Source organism: Giraffa tippelskirchi, chromosome 11, assembly GCF_054371585.1.
Source record: "Giraffa tippelskirchi isolate mGirTip1 chromosome 11, T2T-mGirTip1v1.2.pri, whole genome shotgun sequence".
Lineage (NCBI taxonomy): Eukaryota > Metazoa > Chordata > Mammalia > Artiodactyla > Giraffidae > Giraffa > Giraffa tippelskirchi.
Window position 1 is genome coordinate 76,487,546 of NC_137285.1, and position 22,242 is coordinate 76,509,787.

The 22,242-nt window shown below is 55.0% G+C and overlaps 4 protein-coding genes across 6 annotated transcripts in view; 3 read left to right on the plus strand and 1 right to left on the minus strand.

The window, feature by feature from the left end:
• LOC145527547 (uncharacterized) overlaps positions 1-22,242 on the minus strand; it is an 86,211-nt gene that overhangs the window by 10,858 nt on the left and 53,111 nt on the right. Inside the window, exons 7-13 of one of the 2 annotated variants that reach the window (XM_081545647.1) lie at positions 21,749-21,860; positions 17,348-17,573; positions 14,853-15,110; positions 14,122-14,233; positions 7,228-7,484; positions 6,496-6,607; positions 2,095-2,320 (exon numbers count right to left, since the gene is read on the minus strand). In XM_081545647.1, coding sequence (XP_081401773.1) covers positions 2,251-2,320; positions 6,496-6,607; positions 7,228-7,484; positions 14,122-14,233; positions 14,853-15,110; positions 17,348-17,549 — 1,011 coding nt within the window. In that variant the 5' untranslated portion in view covers positions 17,550-17,573; positions 21,749-21,860 and the 3' untranslated portion in view covers positions 2,095-2,250. Of the gene's footprint in view, positions 1-2,094; positions 3,690-6,495; positions 6,608-7,227; positions 7,485-14,121; positions 14,234-14,852; positions 15,111-17,347; positions 17,574-21,748; positions 21,861-22,242 lie in introns of those variants that run through there. The other variant, XM_081545649.1, reaches the window with a different exon arrangement.
• Positions 2,670-4,471, plus strand: LOC145527583 (uncharacterized). Of its 2 annotated transcripts, none has more exons than XM_081545694.1 (3): positions 2,670-2,855; positions 3,255-3,567; positions 3,819-4,471. In XM_081545694.1, exons 1-3 carry the CDS (start codon positions 2,721-2,723, stop codon positions 4,091-4,093), a joined length of 723 nt encoding a protein of 240 aa, XP_081401820.1. In that variant the 5' UTR covers positions 2,670-2,720; the 3' UTR covers positions 4,094-4,471. The 2 variants fall into 2 exon arrangements, with proteins under 2 accessions (XP_081401820.1, XP_081401819.1); XM_081545693.1 differs by having other exon boundaries at positions 2,679-2,855; positions 3,878-4,471.
• LOC145527538 (uncharacterized) lies at positions 10,305-12,097 on the plus strand. The gene is made up of 3 exons (XM_081545637.1): positions 10,305-10,481; positions 10,881-11,193; positions 11,445-12,097. The coding sequence occupies exons 1-3, from the start codon at positions 10,347-10,349 to the stop codon at positions 12,071-12,073; spliced, it is 1,077 nt and encodes a 358-aa protein (XP_081401763.1). The 5' UTR covers positions 10,305-10,346; the 3' UTR covers positions 12,074-12,097.
• On the plus strand, positions 17,909-19,724 carry LOC145527599 (uncharacterized). Its single transcript, XM_081545718.1, has 3 exons — positions 17,909-18,108; positions 18,508-18,820; positions 19,072-19,724. The coding sequence occupies exons 1-3, from the start codon at positions 17,974-17,976 to the stop codon at positions 19,344-19,346; spliced, it is 723 nt and encodes a 240-aa protein (XP_081401844.1). The 5' UTR covers positions 17,909-17,973; the 3' UTR covers positions 19,347-19,724.

Genomic DNA, 22,242 nt, shown 5'->3' on the forward strand with positions numbered 1-22,242 from the left:
ACCTTACACCGAGTTCACTTCCAGTTATCCCTAGACAAACTTTCCATGAAAACTTGTCACAAATCTAGAAGAACAATGAGCAGAAACCGGACACGTGCTTTGAGTCTTCACACACAAAACTAAAAGGCAGTCCACAAAAAAAACCCAGAGAATACAGTGGACTTTGCAAAATCAAAGATATCTACTGTGGGAAAGACCTCATTACAAAAGCAAAAGACAGGTCATACATCGTGAGACGAATGAGTGGAAACACAAAGCTTATCAAGGATGTGTCTCCAAACAGACAAAGAACGCCAACACAACAAGCCTGTGAAAACTAGGGAAAGGTCTGAAGGGACACCAGACGGAGGAAGACACACACAGAGTATCCCGGATGATGTCCAGCACTGAGGGCCTGAAGAAACAACAGTCTAGTTGCACCCCCTCAGGCCTGTGTGACCGTGGATGAGGCCTCTGTTTCCCGGTGGCTCTGAGACATGGACAGGGAGGAAGGGGAAGAGAAGTCACTTGCATTTCTAATACTCACAGCAAAGTCTTCCAATGAGAAGGGAATTATCACCCCCACTGACAATGCCATTCACTGAAGTGATACCCACGAGTCCATCTACCCCAGAAGGGAAGGATGGACCTGTTCTCACAAAACGGCGAGAGATGGAAGGAGGAAGATCAAGCCCACACCAATCACTGGAAAGAGAAGCTGTGCTCAGGGCTTGAAAGAATTCCTACTGGGAAAATCATGTCACAGCCCCACATGGCAATCCACAGCTTCCATGCTATTCCTCCCAAAATGCCAATGCATTTTCGCACCGAACAAAGAATTGCAAAAGGGGTACGGAAACAGAAAAGAGCCTACATTGTCAATACAATCCGACGAAAAAGCCCCGATACGGACATCCAAGGTTGTGTGAAAGGAAATTAGACGACCAAACTAGGATCCTCAGGAGAGTATCGGAGGAGGCAATGGCGACCCACTCCAGTACTCTTGCCTGGAAAATGTCCTGGACGGAGGAGCCTGGTAGGCTGCAGGCCACGGGGTCATGCAGAGTCAGACACGACTGAAGTGACTTAGCCGCAGCAGCAGCAGCAGGACAGTATGCTATTGGGAATACAACAACACACACAGATCCAGATCGATGGAATAAAGTTGAGGGTCCAGAAACAAACCCCAGCATCCATGGTCAACTCATCTCTGACACAGACGGGGAGAATATCCAAATGGGAACAAGAAAGCCTCTTCAATCAATGTCCGTGGGAAAACCAGACAGCTACATCTGAAGAACGCTATTGGTTTTGATCTCATACCACCTCAATATCGGGGAAAAACCTCACCCTAAAGACTGATGTCATGAGATAGCTAGAAAGAAGCGTAGGTCAAAGGCTCCTTAACATCAGAGTCTCCTTGCCATTTGCTGGGCGGAGGTCGAAATGGGTCTCTTCAAGTAAGGGAAAGAGGTAAACGAAGTACACCACTGGGTTTCCATCCAATGGAACCTCTTCACAACGGAGAAGCTAAGCATTCACAAATGCAAAAGATAGGAAACGGAACACGAGAGACTCCTTGCAAGTGGTGTATCTGAGAAGGGGTTCATATGGAAAGAGACGAAGAATGCACAGCACTCAGATTCCAAGAAACACCACCACCACCCTTGACCCTTCCCCCATGACCAACTCTGACCTAAAGCCTTTCTCTCCCTCTAACCTATCCCTAAAACATAACCCTCATCTAATCATATACATGTGCATCCCTAGCATCCATCCATCCATCCACACACGAGAGAGAAAGAGGAAGACACAGACGGAATTGAGAAAGGAAAAGAGAGGGACACAGCCAGAGAGAGACACGGAACCAAAGAGAGGAAAGGAGTCGATGGTCCAGACTATTCCTCAATCTGTCTCGAAGGTAGAAGCAATGACAGCGCCCTTCCACCCCAGAAGGGGGAAAAGGACGGAAGGTTTGGAGAGGAAAAGACAAGAACGCAGGGAGCCATTAGAAGCTCAGCCACCCGCAGAAGCCGAGCTGGGACCCTTGAACAGAATCTCAATGGAAACAGAGGACCAGAAAGTTGGCTACTCTTTTCTATAAGAGAGGGAGACCTTCGAGTCTTCCTTTCGGTCCTCCAACTTGGATGCGGGGTCTCAAAACAGTCAGGAGGGGGAGTGCCTTTTCCTGGGTTCCACGGCGCATCCAGGCCTCGTTCTGCCCCATTCTGTGCTGTGTCAGCCCTGGATGGAATCTTTCTTTCGGAAGTCTCAGCGCACGAGCTCCACGTGATATCGGCCCCAGGTGGAAAGGCATGGAGCTGCTCGTAGGCCGACAGACCTAGGAAGCAGATGGGAGAATGACCCCCACTCTGCAGATGGAGAGACTGGGGCAACCCTGAGGGGCATATGCTTGTCCAGGGCCACACCACTTATGAGAAGAAGGAGCCTGGTCTGAGAGCAGCATGGTCCTCGGAGCTCAGGCCCTGGCTGAACCCAGGCCTCCCCAGGGCTGTGGGCTGGGCCGTGTGGGTGTCATTGTGCCTGCACATGGCCTAAGGGGGGTGGTCGAGCAGTCAGAAACCCAGAGATTCCCTTGGGAAGTTTTGAGGAAGGGACCTCAGCACGAACCCCAGGAAATGATGTCACCTGCCGGCAACAGAACCCAACAGAACCCGCAATCCGGGTATCCAGGCCTCCAGAGCGGAGAGGAGCCCCCAGCCAGATCACTTGCTGCCAAGATGTTCTGCTGTTTGCCCCTGCCCAGAGGCCGGGGCCTCAGGAGAGCTCACAGGCAGTGTGCGTGGGCACCCTGTCGACGTTGGCTCAGGACACCCCCGAGAGGCCTCTGGCCCTTTGCCCGGAGAAACAGAAAGGTAACACGGGGAGCCCCAGGCCGGGCCAGGCCACCTCTCCCATGCCACCCGGAAACACCGGGTCCTTTGCCTGTGTGTGGGGATGCGGGTTTCTCGGGCTGTGTCTCCCTCAAGGAAGCCCAGGCGGATGTGGGGTCAGAAGCCTGTGGACAAGTTGTGCCCACACCCCAGGGGAGAGCAGGCTGGGCGGGATGGGGAGAGTGTGGGCAGCGCCGACCGGCCAGGCTGACCTCACACCCTCAGATGGGTCTCTTTCCTCCCGGGTGGGGATCTGAGCAGACACACGTCTCTGACCCTTCTGGGAAGAGAAGTTCGAGCAGGCAGAAGCAGCGGCTCCACTGGCCAGGCCCAGCTCGGAAAACTCCCAGCATGGCTGGCTGACGGTCACTGTCGTTGCAGAGCTTCCCACGTGATGAGGCCGAGGACGGGGACACCCCATCCAGCTCCCAGAGGGAGGGGTCGGAGCACCACCCGCCCGCCCGTGAGGCCCAGTGCAGGCTCCAGGTCAGCGTGCCCACGGAGGCATCAGCCCCACCGGGGGAGACGCGGAGGTGGGGAAGGCCTGCTGCCGAGACACCGCCCAGGATACAGCCGGCGGCCCAGTCTGAGGCTTCCACGGAGCTCAGCACACCCGGCTCCGACCCAGAGTCCAGAGAACCCCGGCCTCTGAGGCACCAGGAGGACCTGGAGCCCAGCACGCCACAGCACAGAGGTGAGGACGCTGGGGCTGGTGCACGGGAGTGTGTGGGGAGGGGTGCTGAGCTACACAGGGACGAGTCCTCGAAAGCTGCTGCTGGGCCTGCAGCAAGCGCTGGCCTCACACCCCCCGCCCCCCATCTTGCACACTTCAGTCCCAAAAGACATCTGACGCTGGGTATTCTTTGGGAACCTCTTGGAAGGTTTCTGTCCCGGGGTACGCACATGCCAAGGCTGGCCTGTGGGCAAACTTTGCTTCTCCCCCAGCTCTAGCACTGGCCTCCAACTGGAACCAGGCTCCACTTCCCAGACCTGTCCCCACACAGGTGGTGGCTCCAGGTGCAGGACCCAGGGATCCACCGAGGGCAGATGGAGAAGCGAGACTTGCCCTCGCAGAGACACCAGGCCAGCTGGGTACTGGCCAGCACACCGGGCAGATCGGATCTCCGTGCCTGCAGGACCCCCAGCCCCAGGCACTGATGTCCCACCCCCTCAGCGAGAACCTCCACCTCCACGTGCACCTCTACCTGCTCGGGCTTTAGCAAGAGAACCCGAGGCAGAGGAAGAGTCACCGCCTCGGCAGGGAGAGCCTGCCCTGGCTCCCGCGCAACACCCAGACGCCCACGATGACTCACCCAGCCCTGCAGGGAGAAAGAGCCCCCGCTCTGGACAGAGACCCAGAGCCCTTACCGGAAACACCACGTCCAGGGGAGCGGTCGGCTCTGCAGCCTCCATCCCTGTCTGCTCACCGTGGATGCCGGCAACTCGGTCTGCCCCCAGGGGACATGGAGTTCCTTTCCCCTGAACTGCTTTGCATGTGGTTTGTTTCCACCTTTCTGGTGATGTTTTATTTTTTGTATGGTTTCCTGGATTTTTGTTGGTTAAGTTGGGATTAGTAAACTGTTTCATCATTGTTGCAATCTGGGAACACTGTTGTGTAACTCTGGTGATACTGTGTTACCATCACCACTTTGTAGTTTCAGACCCGTTCCATCTTTATGCCCCACCCCCCAACAAAGCCTGGATTCAAGGCAAGCACGCCCTGTTCATCCCTCCCCCCGATCCTGAACACAATTTCATCTTTTCTTTCTGCATTCCTTCCTATATTCTTGGTGTCCCCAATCAATGACTCTCAGCGAAATGACTGAAGGAGTGTTTTTCGGACTCTCCACCTACTGTAAGACTCCATTGGAGAGTTCTCATTTTTATGTCATTTGAACTAGCCTTTGATAGCTGAAAGGACGGTGTACGTCCTTTCAAGATACCATGTGCCAAACGAAGCCCTTTTGGCAACTGCCATCATTATCTCCAGGCAGGCATTGCTGTTTGAAGGGTGACATCTCAGCCAGAAGGCAGAGGCTGAGCTCCTCTTGTTGCACCAGCTCCCAAAAGAAGCCAAGAAAGGGAGCTGGAACAACAAACCACCCCCATGCCCAGGAAAGCGTTCTTCATGACAGAAGGCTAGAAAATGACCCAACATCCTTGTGGCCCAGAACCACTCTAGAAAATCACTGTTCCATAAAAAAGAGAAACACATGGGAAGTTCCAAGGAGAGGCAATGCCCATGGCCAGTGTACTTGAGAGACGGCCTGACCGCTCCGGGGAAGACACGCACCGACGGAACCCCTTGGGAAACAGCAGTGATAGTCCTCACCATCGTAAGGGTTTCCTCTGGGGACAACCTGCCCTGGGCACCACACGAGGGAGCAGACTGGCTTCTCTTCCTCTGCCCCCACACCATTCACTCATGAAGGCAGCTCAGGTGTTCTCATGCCCTGCCTGCCTGCCTGCCTGGCTCATCCGTGAGCTGTGACCACCTCCAGGCTAGGACTCCACCTTTTCCTCTCTGTGTACCGTGAATCTGCACACAGTGGGCTTTCAGAACCTTAGGAGACTTGAGCCATTCCCACTCGAGCCAGAACCCTCCCCAGGAAGGAAAACAGCTGTGGAGTCATTTTGGCCCCAGCACTGGTTCCGAAAGCCTGGCGGCTCCTACAGCCTCTACGGTGTGAAGAGGGAGGTCCCTTTTGACAGAGCTTTCCGGCTCTCAGATCTAAGCTGTTGTTTCACTGTCAGCTGTGTCTCTTCCGTTGCAGCCAGGTGGGCCACGCTGCTCCAAAGGAGCTCACAAGCTGAGTTTCAAGGGAGGACAGGGATGGCTACAACGTGCTGCAAACTGAGTGAGGGTCCCCACAATCCTCAGCAAAGGTCTGTGGTGTGCAAGTGGGGAGTAGAGGGCCCCCAAGTTCCAAAGGAAGGGAGGTAGTCGGGAGCTAAAGCCCTTGGCTGCTGTGGTAGCAGCTGCAGATGGCAGCCCGTCCACAGTGCACTTCAAATGAGGTCATATGAGCAGGACTCTGGAAATGGCTCCGAAATCGAGAGAAAGGGGTCAGGGTATGTGGGAATCCAGCGGGGGTGGGGGGTGGATGAAGGAAGGTGTCCCTCCTATCTCCAGTGCAATTTGGTTTGGTGAGTCTCAAAGCTACCAGATGGCACTTCCCAAGTCAGGCCCCCGCAGGAATCAGGGTGGGCTGCCTGCCTCGGGCCCTGCCACAGGGACAAGCCACACCAGTGGCCTCCCTGAGCTCCAATGGCCGGATCTGGGGGGTTCTGTCTGGGTGCACACCTCCTTGCTGTGGCCAAGTTCCCCCCTTCTCTGAGCACCAGCTTCATCCTCTCGAATGAGGACATCAATTGCTACCTTGGCACGTTACTCTCTTCATCCTGTGAAGACTCATTAGGCTTATCCTACAATTACTAGCTGGCCCGAAGAGATATCTCCTGAATCCAGCTTAAGCTGGAGTCTCCCAGGCTCATCTGGCATGTCTTCCCTGAAGTCTGCCAAAACCCACACCCTTGCATTTCCAGGGACTCCCCTTAGCCAGCTGGGCAGAAAACCCAGCATGCTTCAAACAAGCTGACAGACAAGCGGGAGAGGACTCACGGGCAGACGGCTTCCCTCAGGTCTCGGGTGGAGCTCTGGGACCACAGCAGCAACGGGCCATCCCAGCCCCTGGGCTCAGCAGCGCCCTCATTCTCAGGCCGGCGGCTCTGCCCTGAGGGGAGCAGGAACGTCACCAACTGCCGCAGGCGGACCTCAAGCCCCTCCCACTGCTGGAGCCTGACCTCCCCCGGCCCCACCCCTTCCCCTACCCCAGCAGGACGAGAGCTCGTCTTCCCCTGGCTTCCAACGTGAGGCCCGGCCCTGGGCCCCGATTGGGCACTGCCCCAGCCCGGAGCCAATCACAGTGGCCAGGGAGGTGGAACGCACCGATTGGCCAGGGCCAGGTCATGTGACCATACTCCCCAGGAAACTCAAAGATTACCAAGGTTCTCTCAGAAACCAATGAACAAAATTATCCACTAAAGGCAAACCATAATTTTTAATGAGGCCAATGTCACAGAAAAAAAAAAATGCTCCACAATAAACTGCTCAAGGAAGCTACTAAATAAACTTTCAGAAAAGTTTAGTAGTTTTTTTTTTTTTTTAAATAGGGTGACGGAGAGCTATACCTTTCCCATCTATGTGAATTTAGGTTTAAACTAGATTTCCCTTGGCTATTATATAAGACAAAAAAACCCACATCACCCACTTTCACTCCCCCCCACCCCCAAAATGTGTTTCAATCTATTGAATTTTTGTGTCCTCAGTTGTGTCTGATTCACGGCAACTCACCAACTCTACACAGCCAGGCTCTTCCGTCCATGGAATTCAGGGCAATTTTTTCTGTCCCAGTAAATGCCCACCCTGGGTGATCCAAAGGCAAGGGCTCCGAGGCTCCTGAGAGACTAACTCCTTTCAGCTGAGCACAGAGCTGGCTCCTCACTGGGATGCCTGTGGCCTGGGGCTCCCAGAGGGGAGAGCAGCACTCGCCCCACCGTGTGGTCACTGCTGGAAATGCAGGCTGCTCCTCACACCCCTTGACTGTGTCCCTGAGGGCAGAACAGTGTGAATCGAATCAAGGTGGAAATGCAAACTCCAATGCAACCAACCTTCCACAAGGTCTCCAAAACCACTCAGGAACAGGGAATTGGAAACTGCAGGGGATGACATGAATGGAGATGGAGACTTGACACCTTACACCGAGTTCACTTCCAGTTATCCCTAGACAAACTTTCCATGAAAACTTGTCACAAATCTAGAAGAACAATGAGCAGAAACCGGACACGTGCTTTGAGTCTTCACACACAAAACTAAAAGGCAGTCCACAAAAAAAACCCAGAGAATACAGTGGACTTTGCAAAATCAAAGATATCTACTGTGGGAAAGACCTCATTACAAAAGCAAAAGACAGGTCATACATCGTGAGACGAATGAGTGGAAACACAAAGCTTATCAAGGATGTGTCTCCAAACAGACAAAGAACGCCAACACAACAAGCCTGTGAAAACTAGGGAAAGGTCTGAAGGGACACCAGACGGAGGAAGACACACACAGAGTATCCCGGATGATGTCCAGCACTGAGGGCCTGAAGAAACAACAGTCTAGTTGCACCCCCTCAGGCCTGTGTGACCGTGGATGAGGCCTCTGTTTCCCGGTGGCTCTGAGACATGGACAGGGAGGAAGGGGAAGAGAAGTCACTTGCATTTCTAATACTCACAGCAAAGTCTTCCAATGAGAAGGGAATTATCACCCCCACTGACAATGCCATTCACTGAAGTGATACCCACGAGTCCATCTACCCCAGAAGGGAAGGATGGACCTGTTCTCACAAAACGGCGAGAGATGGAAGGAGGAAGATCAAGCCCACACCAATCACTGGAAAGAGAAGCTGTGCTCAGGGCTTGAAAGAATTCCTACTGGGAAAATCATGTCACAGCCCCACATGGCAATCCACAGCTTCCATGCTATTCCTCCCAAAATGCCAATGCATTTTCGCACCGAACAAAGAATTGCAAAAGGGGTACGGAAACAGAAAAGAGCCTACATTGTCAATACAATCCGACGAAAAAGCCCCGATACGGACATCCAAGGTTGTGTGAAAGGAAATTAGACGACCAAACTAGGATCCTCAGGAGAGTATCGGAGGAGGCAATGGCGACCCACTCCAGTACTCTTGCCTGGAAAATGTCCTGGACGGAGGAGCCTGGTAGGCTGCAGGCCACGGGGTCATGCAGAGTCAGACACGACTGAAGTGACTTAGCCGCAGCAGCAGCAGCAGGACAGTATGCTATTGGGAATACAACAACACACACAGATCCAGATCGATGGAATAAAGTTGAGGGTCCAGAAACAAACCCCAGCATCCATGGTCAACTCATCTCTGACACAGACGGGGAGAATATCCAAATGGGAACAAGAAAGCCTCTTCAATCAATGTCCATGGGAAAACCAGACAGCTACATCTGAAGAACGCTATTGGTTTTGATCTCATACCACCTCAATATCGGGGAAAAACCTCACCCTAAAGACTGATGTCATGAGATAGCTAGAAAGAAGCGTAGGTCAAAGGCTCCTTAACATCAGAGTCTCCTTGCCATTTGCTGGGCGGAGGTCGAAATGGGTCTCTTCAAGTAAGGGAAAGAGGTAAACGAAGTACACCACTGGGTTTCCATCCAATGGAACCTCTTCACAACGGAGAAGCTAAGCATTCACAAATGCAAAAGATAGGAAACGGAACACGAGAGACTCCTTGCAAGTGGTGTATCTGAGAAGGGGTTCATATGGAAAGAGACGAAGAATGCACAGCACTCAGATTCCAAGAAACACCACCACCACCCTTGACCCTTCCCCCATGACCAACTCTGACCTAAAGCCTTTCTCTCCCTCTAACCTATCCCTAAAACATAACCCTCATCTAATCATATACATGTGCATCCCTAGCATCCATCCATCCATCCACACACGAGAGAGAAAGAGGAAGACACAGACGGAATTGAGAAAGGAAAAGAGAGGGACACAGCCAGAGAGAGACACGGAACCAAAGAGAGGAAAGGAGTCGATGGTCCAGACTTTTCCTCAATCTGTCTCGAAGGTAGAAGCAATGACAGCGCCCTTCCACCCCAGAAGGGGGAAAAGGACGGAAGGTTTGGAGAGGAAAAGACAAGAACGCAGGGAGCCATTAGAAGCTCAGCCACCCGCAGAAGCCGAGCTGGGACCCTTGAACAGAATCTCAATGGAAACAGAGGACCAGAAAGTTGGCTACTCTTTTCTATAAGAGAGGGAGACCTTCGAGTCTTCCTTTCGGTCCTCCAACTTGGATGCGGGGTCTCAAAACAGTCAGGAGGGGGAGTGCCTTTTCCTGGGTTCCACGGCGCATCCAGGCCTCGTTCTGCCCCATTCTGTGCTGTGTCAGCCCTGGATGGAATCTTTCTTTCTGAAGTCTCAGCGCACGAGCTCCACGTGATATCGGCCCCAGGTGGAAAGGCATGGAGCTGCTCGTAGGCCGACAGACCTAGGAAGCAGATGGGAGAATGACCCCCACTCTGCAGATGGAGAGACTGGGGCAACCCTGAGGGGCATATGCTTGTCCAGGGCCACACCACTTATGAGAAGAAGGAGCCTGGTCTGAGAGCAGCATGGTCCTCGGAGCTCAGGCCCTGGCTGAACCCAGGCCTCCCCAGGGCTGTGGGCTGGGCCGTGTGGGTGTCATTGTGCCTGCACATGGCCTAAGGGGGGTGGTCGAGCAGTCAGAAACCCAGAGATTCCCTTGGGAAGTTTTGAGGAAGGGACCTCAGCACGAACCCCAGGAAATGATGTCACCTGCCGGCAACAGAACCCAACAGAACCCGCAATCCGGGTATCCAGGCCTCCAGAGCGGAGAGGAGCCCCCAGCCAGATCACTTGCTGCCAAGATGTTCTGCTGTTTGCCCCTGCCCAGAGGCCGGGGCCTCAGGAGAGCTCACAGGCAGTGTGCGTGGGCACCCTGTCGACGTTGGCTCAGGACACCCCCGAGAGGCCTCTGGCCCTTTGCCCGGAGAAACAGAAAGGTAACACGGGGAGCCCCAGGCCGGGCCAGGCCACCTCTCCCATGCCACCCGGAAACACCGGGTCCTTTGCCTGTGTGTGGGGATGCGGGTTTCTCGGGCTGTGTCTCCCTCAAGGAAGCCCAGGCGGATGTGGGGTCAGAAGCCTGTGGACAAGTTGTGCCCACACCCCAGGGGAGAGCAGGCTGGGCGGGATGGGGAGAGTGTGGGCAGCGCCGACCGGCCAGGCTGACCTCACACCCTCAGATGGGTCTCTTTCCTCCCGGGTGGGGATCTGAGCAGACACACGTCTCTGACCCTTCTGGGAAGAGAAGTTCGAGCAGGCAGAAGCAGCGGCTCCACTGGCCAGGCCCAGCTCGGAAAACTCCCAGCATGGCTGGCTGACGGTCACTGTCGTTGCAGAGCTTCCCACGTGATGAGGCCGAGGACGGGGACACCCCATCCAGCTCCCAGAGGGAGGGGTCGGAGCACCACCCGCCCGCCCGTGAGGCCCAGTGCAGGCTCCAGGTCAGCGTGCCCACGGAGGCATCAGCCCCACCGGGGGAGACGCGGAGGTGGGGAAGGCCTGCTGCCGAGACACCGCCCAGGATACAGCCGGTGGCCCAGTCTGAGGCTTCCACGGAGCTCAGCACACCCGGCTCCGACCCAGAGTCCAGAGAACCCCGGCCTCTGAGGCACCAGGAGGACCTGGAGCCCAGCACGCCACAGCACAGAGGTGAGGACGCTGGGGCTGGTGCACGGGAGTGTGTGGGGAGGGGTGCTGAGCTACACAGGGACGAGTCCTCGAAAGCTGCTGCTGGGCCTGCAGCAAGCGCTGGCCTCACACCCCCCGCCCCCCATCTTGCACACTTCAGTCCCAAAAGACATCTGACGCTGGGTATTCTTTGGGAACCTCTTGGAAGGTTTCTGTCCCGGGGTACGCACATGCCAAGGCTGGCCTGTGGGCAAACTTTGCTTCTCCCCCAGCTCTAGCACTGGCCTCCAACTGGAACCAGGCTCCACTTCCCAGACCTGTCCCCACACAGGTGGTGGCTCCAGGTGCAGGACCCAGGGATCCACCGAGGGCAGATGGAGAAGCGAGACTTGCCCTCGCAGAGACACCAGGCCAGCTGGGTACTGGCCAGCACACCGGGCAGATCGGATCTCCGTGCCTGCAGGACCCCCAGCCCCAGGCACTGATGTCCCACCCCCTCAGCGAGAACCTCCACCTCCACGTGCACCTCTACCTGCTCGGGCTTTGGCAAGAGAACCCGAGGCAGAGGAAGAGTCACCGCCTCGGCAGGGAGAGCCTGCCCTGGCTCCCGCGCAACACCCAGACGCCCACGATGACTCACCCAGCCCTGCAGGGAGAAAGAGCCCCCGCTCTGGACAGAGACCCAGAGCCCTTACCGGAAACACCACGTCCAGGGGAGCGGTCGGCTCTGCAGCCTCCATCCCTGTCTGCTCACCGTGGATGCCGGCAACTCGGTCTGCCCCCAGGGGACATGGAGTTCCTTTCCCCTGAACTGCTTTGCATGTGGTTTGTTTCCACCTTTCTGGTGATGTTTTATTTTTTGTATGGTTTCCTGGATTTTTGTTGGTTAAGTTGGGATTAGTAAACTGTTTCATCATTGTTGCAATCTGGGAACACTGTTGTGTAACTCTGGTGATACTGTGTTACCATCACCACTTTGTAGTTTCAGACCCGTTCCATCTTTATGCCCCACCCCCCAACAAAGCCTGGATTCAAGGCAAGCACGCCCTGTTCATCCCTCCCCCCGATCCTGAACACAATTTCATCTTTTCTTTCTGCATTCCTTCCTATATTCTTGGTGTCCCCAATCAATGACTCTCAGCGAAATGACTGAAGGAGTGTTTTTCGGACTCTCCACCTACTGTAAGACTCCATTGGAGAGTTCTCATTTTTATGTCATTTGAACTAGCCTTTGATAGCTGAAAGGACGGTGTACGTCCTTTCAAGATACCATGTGCCAAACGAAGCCCTTTTGGCAACTGCCATCATTATCTCCAGGCAGGCATTGCTGTTTGAAGGGTGACATCTCAGCCAGAAGGCAGAGGCTGAGCTCCTCTTGTTGCACCAGCTCCCAAAAGAAGCCAAGAAAGGGAGCTGGAACAACAAACCACCCCCATGCCCAGGAAAGCGTTCTTCATGACAGAAGGCTAGAAAATGACCCAACATCCTTGTGGCCCAGAACCACTCTAGAAAATCACTGTTCCATAAAAAAGAGAAACACATGGGAAGTTCCAAGGAGAGGCAATGCCCATGGCCAGTGTACTTGAGAGACGGCCTGACCGCTCCGGGGAAGACACGCACCGACGGAACCCCTTGGGAAACAGCAGTGATAGTCCTCACCGTCGTAAGGGTTTCCTCTGGGGACAACCTGCCCTGGGCACCACACGAGGGAGCAGACCGGCTTCTCTTCCTCTGCCCCCACACCATTCACTCATGAAGGCAGCTCAGGTGTTCTCATGCCCTGCCTGCCTGCCTGCCTGGCTCATCCGTGAGCTGTGACCACCTCCAGGCTAGGACTCCACCTTTTCCTCTCTGTGTACCGTGAATCTGCACACAGTGGGCTTTCAGAACCTTAGGAGACTTGAGCCATTCCCACTCGAGCCAGAACCCTCCCCAGGAAGGAAAACAGCTGTGGAGTCATTTTGGCCCCAGCACTGGTTCCGAAAGCCTGGCGGCTCCTACAGCCTCTACGGTGTGAAGAGGGAGGTCCCTTTTGACAGAGCTTTCCGGCTCTCAGATCTAAGCTGTTGTTTCACTGTCAGCTGTGTCTCTTCCGTTGCAGCCAGGTGGGCCACGCTGCTCCAAAGGAGCTCACAAGCTGAGTTTCAAGGGAGGACAGGGATGGCTACAACGTGCTGCAAACTGAGTGAGGGTCCCCACAATCCTCAGCAAAGGTCTGTGGTGTGCAAGTGGGGAGTAGAGGGCCCCCAAGTTCCAAAGGAAGGGAGGTAGTCGGGAGCTAAAGCCCTTGGCTGCTGTGGTAGCAGCTGCAGATGGCAGCCCGTCCACAGTGCACTTCAAATGAGGTCATATGAGCGGGACTCTGGAAATGGCTCCGAAATCGAGAGAAAGGGGTCAGGGTATGTGGGAATCCGGCGGGGGTGGGGGGTGGATGAAGGAAGGTGTCCCTCCTCTCTCCAGTGCAATTTGGTTTGGTGAGTCTCAAAGCTACCAGATGGCACTTCCCAAGTCAGGCCCCCGCAGGAATCAGGGTGGGCTGCCTGCCTCGGGCCCTGCCACAGGGACAAGCCACACCAGTGGCCTCCCTGAGCTCCAATGGCCGGATCTGGGGGGTTCTGTCTGGGTGCACACCTCCTTGCTGTGGCCAAGTTCCCCCCTTCTCTGAGCACCAGCTTCATCCTCTCGAATGAGGACATCAATTGCTACCTTGGCACGTTACTCTCTTCATCCTGTGAAGACTCATTAGGCTTATCCTACAATTACTAGCTGGCCCGAAGAGATATCTCCTGAATCCAGCTTAAGCTGGAGTCTCCCAGGCTCATCTGGCATGTCTTCCCTGAAGTCTGCCAAAACCCACACCCTTGCATTTCCAGGGACTCCCCTTAGCCAGCTGGGCAGAAAACCCAGCATGCTTCAAACAAGCTGACAGACAAGCGGGAGAGGACTCACGGGCAGACGGCTTCCCTCAGGTCTCGGGTGGAGCTCTGGGACCACAGCAGCAACGGGCCATCCCAGCCCCTGGGCTCAGCAGCGCCCTCATTCTCAGGCCGGCGGCTCTGCCCTGAGGGGAGCAGGAACGTCACCAACTGCCGCAGGCGGACCTCAAGCCCCTCCCACTGCTGGAGCCTGACCTCCCCCGGCCCCACCCCTTCCCCTACCCCAGCAGGACGAGAGCTCGTCTTCCCCTGGCTTCCAACGTGAGGCCCGGCCCTGGGCCCCGATTGGGCACTGCCCCAGCCCGGAGCCAATCACAGTGGCCAGGGAGGTGGAACGCACCGATTGGCCAGGGCCAGGTCATGTGACCATACTCCCCAGGAAACTCAAAGATTACCAAGGTTCTCTAAGAAACCAATGAACAAAATTATCCACTAAAGGCAAACCATAATTTTTAATGAGGCCAATGTCACAGAAAAAAAAAATGCTCCACAATAAACTGCTCAAGGAAGCTACTAAATAAACTTTCAGAAAAGTTTAGTAGTTTTTTTTTTTTTTTAAATAGGGTGACGGAGAGCTATACCTTTCCCATCTATGTGAATTTAGGTTTAAACTAGATTTCCCTTGGCTATTATATAAGACAAAAAAACCCACATCACCCACTTTCACTCCCCCCCACCCCCAAAATGTGTTTTAATCTATTGAATTTTTGTGTCCTCAGTTGTGTCTGATTCACGGCAACTCACCAACTCTACACAGCCAGGCTCTTCCGTCCATGGAATTCAGGGCAATTTTTTCTGTCCCAGTAAATGCCCACCCTGGGTGATCCAAAGGCAAGGGCTCCGAGGCTCCTGAGAGACTAACTCCTTTCAGCTGAGCACAGAGCTGGCTCCTCACTGGGATGCCTGTGGCCTGGGGCTCCCAGAGGGGAGAGCAGCACTCGCCCCACCGTGTGGTCACTGCTGGAAGTGCAGGCTGCTCCTCACTCCCCCTTGACAGTGTCCCTGAGGGCAGAACAGTGTGAATCGAATCAAGGTGGAAAGGCAAACTCCAATGCAACCAACCTTCCCACAAGATCTCCAAAACCACTCAGGAACAGGGAATTGGAAACTGCAGGGGATGACATGAATGGAGATGGAGACTTGACACCTTACACCGAGTTCACTTCCAGTTATCCCTAGACAAACTTTCCATGAAAACTTGTCACAAATCTAGAAGAACAATGAGCAGAAACCGGACACGTGCTTTGAGTCTTCACACACAAAACTAAAAGGCAGTCCACAAAAAAAACCCAGAGAATACAGTGGACTTTGCAAAATCAAAGATATCTACTGTGGGAAAGACCTCATTACAAAAGCAAAAGACAGGTCATACATCGTGAGACGAATGAGTGGAAACACAAAGCTTATCAAGGATGTGTCTCCAAACAGACAAAGAACGCCAACACAACAAGCCTGTGAAAACTAGGGAAAGGTCTGAAGGGACACCAGACGGAGGAAGACACACACAGAGTATCCCGGATGATGTCCAGCACTGAGGGCCTGAAGAAACAACAGTCTAGTTGCACCCCCTCAGGCCTGTGTGACCGTGGATGAGGCCTCTGTTTCCCGGTGGCTCTGAGACATGGACAGGGAGGAAGGGGAAGAGAAGTCACTTGCATTTCTAATACTCACAGCAAAGTCTTCCAATGAGAAGGGAATTATCACCCCCACTGACAATGCCATTCACTGAAGTGATACCCACGAGTCCATCTACCCCAGAAGGGAAGGATGGACCTGTTCTCACAAAACGGCGAGAGATGGAAGGAGGAAGATCAAGCCCACACCAATCACTGGAAAGAGAAGCTGTGCTCAGGGCTTGAAAGAATTCCTACTGGGAAAATCATGTCACAGCCCCACATGGCAATCCACAGCTTCCATGCTATTCCTCCCAAAATGCCAATGCATTTTCGCACCGAACAAAGAATTGCAAAAGGGGTACGGAAACAGAAAAGAGCCTACATTGTCAATACAATCCGACGAAAAAGCCCCGATACGGACATCCAAGGTTGTGTGAAAGGAAATTAGACGACCAAACTAGGATCCTCAGGAGAGTATCGGAGGAGGCAATGGCGACCCACTCCAGTACTCTTGCCTGGAAAATGTCCTGGACGGAGGAGCCTGGTAGGCTGCAGGCCACGGGGTCATGCAGAGTCAGACACGACTGAAGTGACTTAGCCGCAGCAGCAGCAGCAGGACAGTATGCTATTGGGAATACAACAACACACACAGATCCAGATCGATGGAATAAAGTTGAGGGTCCAGAAACAAACCCCAGCATCCATGGTCAACTCATCTCTGACACAGACGGGGAGAATATCCAAATGGGAACAAGAAAGCCTCTTCAATCAATGTCCATGGGAAAACCAGACAGCTACATCTGAAGAACGCTATTGGTTTTGATCTCATACCACCTCAATATCGGGGAAAAACCTCACCCTAAAGACTGATGTCATGAGATAGCTAGAAAGAAGCGTAGGTCAAAGGCTCCTTAACATCAGAGTCTCCTTGCCATTTGCTGGGCGGAGGTCGAAATGGGTCTCTTCAAGTAAGGGAAAGAGGTAAACGAAGTACACCACTGGGTTTCCATCCAATGGAACCTCTTCACAACGGAGAAGCTAAGCATTCACAAATGCAAAAGATAGGAAACGGAACACGAGAGACTCCTTGCAAGTGGTGTATCTGAGAAGGGGTTCATATGGAAAGAGACGAAGAATGCACAGCACTCAGATTCCAAGAAACACCACCACCACCCTTGACCCTTCCCCCATGACCAACTCTGACCTAAAGCCTTTCTCTCCCTCTAACCTATCCCTAAAACATAACCCTCATCTAATCATATACATGTGCATCCCTAGCATCCATCCATCCATCCACACACGAGAGAGAAAGAGGAAGACACAGACGGAATTGAGAAAGGAAAAGAGAGGGACACAGCCAGAGAGAGACACGGAACCAAAGAGAGGAAAGGAGTCGATGGTCCAGACTTTTCCTCAATCTGTCTCGAAGGTAGAAGCAATGACAGCGCCCTTCCACCCCAGAAGGGGGAAAAGGACGGAAGGTTTGGAGAGGAAAAGACAAGAACGCAGGGAGCCATTAGAAGCTCAGCCACCCGCAGAAGCCGAGCTGGGACCCTTGAACAGAATCTCAATGGAAACAGAGGACCAGAAAGTTGGCTACTCTTTTCTATAAGAGAGGGAGACCTTCGAGTCTTCCTTTCGGTCCTCCAACTTGGATGCGGGGTCTCAAAACAGTCAGGAGGGGGAGTGCCTTTTCCTGGGTTCCACGGCGCATCCAGGCCTCGTTCTGCCCCATTCTGTGCTGTGTCAGCCCTGGATGGAATCTTTCTTTCGGAAGTCTCAGCGCACGAGCTCCACGTGATATCGGCCCCAGGTGGAAAGGCATGGAGCTGCTCGTAGGCCGACAGACCTAGGAAGCAGATGGGAGAATGACCCCCACTCTGCAGATGGAGAGACTGGGGCAACCCTGAGGGGCATATGCTTGTCCAGGGCCACACCACTTATGAGAAGAAGGAGCCTGGTCTGAGAGCAGCATGGTCCTCGGAGCTCAGGCCCTGGCTGAACCCAGGCCTCCCCAGGGCTGTGGGCTGGGCCGTGTGGGTGTCATTGTGCCTGCACATGGCCTAAGGGGGGTGGTCGAGCAGTCAGAAACCCAGAGATTCCCTTGGGAAGTTTTGAGGAAGGGACCTCAGCACGAACCCCAGGAAATGATGTCACCTGCCGGCAACAGAACCCAACAGAACCCGCAATCCGGGTATCCAGGCCTCCAGAGCGGAGAGGAGCCCCCAGCCAGATCACTTGCTGCCAAGATGTTCTGCTGTTTGCCCCTGCCCAGAGGCCGGGGCCTCAGGAGAGCTCACAGGCAGTGTGCGTGGGCACCCTGTCGACGTTGGCTCAGGACACCCCCGAGAGGCCTCTGGCCCTTTGCCCGGAGAAACAGAAAGGTAACACGGGGAGCCCCAGGCCGGGCCAGGCCACCTCTCCCATGCCACCCGGAAACACCGGGTCCTTTGCCTGTGTGTGGGGATGCGGGTTTCTCGGGCTGTGTCTCCCTCAAGGAAGCCCAGGCGGATGTGGGGTCAGAAGCCTGTGGACAAGTTGTGCCCACACCCCAGGGGAGAGCAGGCTGGGCGGGATGGGGAGAGTGTGGGCAGCGCCGACCGGCCAGGCTGACCTCACACCCTCAGATGGGTCTCTTTCCTCCCGGGTGGGGATCTGAGCAGACACACGTCTCTGACCCTTCTGGGAAGAGAAGTTCGAGCAGGCAGAAGCAGCGGCTCCACTGGCCAGGCCCAGCTCGGAAAACTCCCAGCATGGCTGGCTGACGGTCACTGTCGTTGCAGAGCTTCCCACGTGATGAGGCCGAGGACGGGGACACCCCATCCAGCTCCCAGAGGGAGGGGTCGGAGCACCACCCGCCCGCCCGTGAGGCCCAGTGCAGGCTCCAGGTCAGCGTGCCCACGGAGGCATCAGCCCCACCGGGGGAGACGCGGAGGTGGGGAAGGCCTGCTGCCGAGACACCGCCCAGGATACAGCCGGCGGCCCAGTCTGAGGCTTCCACGGAGCTCAGCACACCCGGCTCCGACCCAGAGTCCAGAGAACCCCGGCCTCTGAGGCACCAGGAGGACCTGGAGCCCAGCACGCCACAGCACAGAGGTGAGGACGCTGGGGCTGGTGCACGGGAGTGTGTGGGGAGGGGTGCTGAGCTACACAGGGACGAGTCCTCGAAAGCTGCTGCTGGGCCTGCAGCAAGCGCTGGCCTCACACCCCCCGCCCCCCATCTTGCACACTTCAGTCCCAAAAGACATCTGACGCTGGGTATTCTTTGGGAACCTCTTGGAAGGTTTCTGTCCCGGGGTACGCACATGCCAAGGCTGGCCTGTGGGCAAACTTTGCTTCTCCCCCAGCTCTAGCACTGGCCTCCAACTGGAACCAGGCTCCACTTCCCAGACCTGTCCCCACACAGGTGGTGGCTCCAGGTGCAGGACCCAGGGATCCACCGAGGGCAGATGGAGAAGCGAGACTTGCCCTCGCAGAGACACCAGGCCAGCTGGGTACTGGCCAGCACACCGGGCAGATCGGATCTCCGTGCCTGCAGGACCCCCAGCCCCAGGCACTGATGTCCCACCCCCTCAGCGAGAACCTCCACCTCCACGTGCACCTCTACCTGCTCGGGCTTTAGCAAGAGAACCCGAGGCAGAGGAAGAGTCACCGCCTCGGCAGGGAGAGCCTGCCCTGGCTCCCGCGCAACACCCAGACGCCCACGATGACTCACCCAGCCCTGCAGGGAGAAAGAGCCCCCGCTCTGGACAGAGACCCAGAGCCCTTACCGGAAACACCACGTCCAGGGGAGCGGTCGGCTCTGCAGCCTCCATCCCTGTCTGCTCACCGTGGATGCCGGCAACTCGGTCTGCCCCCAGGGGACATGGAGTTCCTTTCCCCTGAACTGCTTTGCATGTGGTTTGTTTCCACCTTTCTGGTGATGTTTTATTTTTTGTATGGTTTCCTGGATTTTTGTTGGTTAAGTTGGGATTAGTAAACTGTTTCATCATTGTTGCAATCTGGGAACACTGTTGTGTAACTCTGGTGATACTGTGTTACCATCACCACTTTGTAGTTTCAGACCCGTTCCATCTTTATGCCCCACCCCCCAACAAAGCCTGGATTCAAGGCAAGCACGCCCTGTTCATCCCTCCCCCCGATCCTGAACACAATTTCATCTTTTCTTTCTGCATTCCTTCCTATATTCTTGGTGTCCCCAATCAATGACTCTCAGCGAAATGACTGAAGGAGTGTTTTTCGGACTCTCCACCTACTGTAAGACTCCATTGGAGAGTTCTCATTTTTATGTCATTTGAACTAGCCTTTGATAGCTGAAAGGACGGTGTACGTCCTTTCAAGATACCATGTGCCAAACGAAGCCCTTTTGGCAACTGCCATCATTATCTCCAGGCAGGCATTGCTGTTTGAAGGGTGACATCTCAGCCAGAAGGCAGAGGCTGAGCTCCTCTTGTTGCACCAGCTCCCAAAAGAAGCCAAGAAAGGGAGCTGGAACAACAAACCACCCCCATGCCCAGGAAAGCGTTCTTCATGACAGAAGGCTAGAAAATGACCCAACATCCTTGTGGCCCAGAACCACTCTAGAAAATCACTGTTCCATAAAAAAGAGAAACACATGGGAAGTTCCAAGGAGAGGCAATGCCCATGGCCAGTGTACTTGAGAGACGGCCTGACCGCTCCGGGGAAGACACGCACCGACGGAACCCCTTGGGAAACAGCAGTGATAGTCCTCACCGTCGTAAGGGTTTCCTCTGGGGACAACCTGCCCTGGGCACCACACGAGGGAGCAGACCGGCTTCTCTTCCTCTGCCGCCACACCATTCACTCATGAAGGCAGCTCAGGTGTTCTCATGCCCTGCCTGCCTGCCTGCCTGGCTCATCCGTGAGCTGTGACCACCTCCAGGCTAGGACTCCACCTTTTCCTCTCTGTGTACCGTGAATCTGCACACAGTGGGCTTTCAGAACCTTAGGAGACTTGAGCCATTCCCACTCGAGCCAGAACCCTCCCCAGGAAGGAAAACAGCTGTGGAGTCATTTTGGCCCCAGCACTGGTTCCGAAAGCCTGGCGGCTCCTACAGCCTCTACGGTGTGAAGAGGGAGGTCCCTTTTGACAGAGCTTTCCGGCTCTCAGATCTAAGCTGTTGTTTCACTGTCAGCTGTGTCTCTTCCGTTGCAGCCAGGTGGGCCACGCTGCTCCAAAGGAGCTCACAAGCTGAGTTTCAAGGGAGGACAGGGATGGCTACAACGTGCTGCAAACTGAGTGAGGGTCCCCACAATCCTCAGCAAAGGTCTGTGGTGTGCAAGTGGGGAGTAGAGGGCCCCCAAGTTCCAAAGGAAGGGAGGTAGTCGGGAGCTAAAGCCCTTGGCTGCTGTGGTAGCAGCTGCAGATGGCAGCCCGTCCACAGTGCACTTCAAATGAGGTCATATGAGCGGGACTCTGGAAATGGCTCCGAAATCGAGAGAAAGGGGTCAGGGTATGTGGGAATCCGGCGGGGGTGGGGGGTGGATGAAGGAAGGTGTCCCTCCTATCTCCAGTGCAATTTGGTTTGGTGAGTCTCAAAGCTACCAGATGGCACTTCCCAAGTCAGGCCCCCGCAGGAATCAGGGTGGGCTGCCTGCCTCGGGCCCTGCCACAGGGACAAGCCACACCAGTGGCCTCCCTGAGCTCCAATGGCCGGATCTGGGGGGTTCTGTCTGGGTGCACACCTCCTTGCTGTGGCCAAGTTCCCCCCTTCTCTGAGCACCAGCTTCATCCTCTCGAATGAGGACATCAATTGCTACCTTGGCACGTTACTCTCTTCATCCTGTGAAGACTCATTAGGCTTATCCTACAATTACTAGCTGGCCCGAAGAGATATCTCCTGAATCCAGCTTAAGCTGGAGTCTCCCAGGCTCATCTGGCATGTCTTCCCTGAAGTCTGCCAAAACCCACACCCTTGCATTTCCAGGGACTCCCCTTAGCCAGCTGGGCAGAAAACCCAGCATGCTTCAAACAAGCTGACAGACAAGCGGGAGAGGACTCACGGGCAGACGGCTTCCCTCAGGTCTCGGGTGGAGCTCTGGGACCACAGCAGCAACGGGCCATCCCAGCCCCTGGGCTCAGCAGCGCCCTCATTCTCAGGCCGGCGGCTCTGCCCTGAGGGGAGCAGGAACGTCACCAACTGCCGCAGGCGGACCTCAAGCCCCTCCCACTGCTGGAGCCTGACCTCCCCCGGCCCCACCCCTTCCCCTACCCCAGCAGGACGAGAGCTCGTCTTCCCCTGGCTTCCAACGTGAGGCCCGGCCCTGGGCCCCGATTGGGCACTGCCCCAGCCCGGAGCCAATCACAGTGGCCAGGGAGGTGGAACGCACCGATTGGCCAGGGCCAGGTCATGTGACCATACTCCCCAGGAAACTCAAAGATTACCAAGGTTCTCTAAGAAACCAATGAACAAAATTATCCACTAAAGGCAAACCATAATTTTTAATGAGGCCAATGTCACAGAAAAAAAAAATGCTCCACAATAAACTGCTCAAGG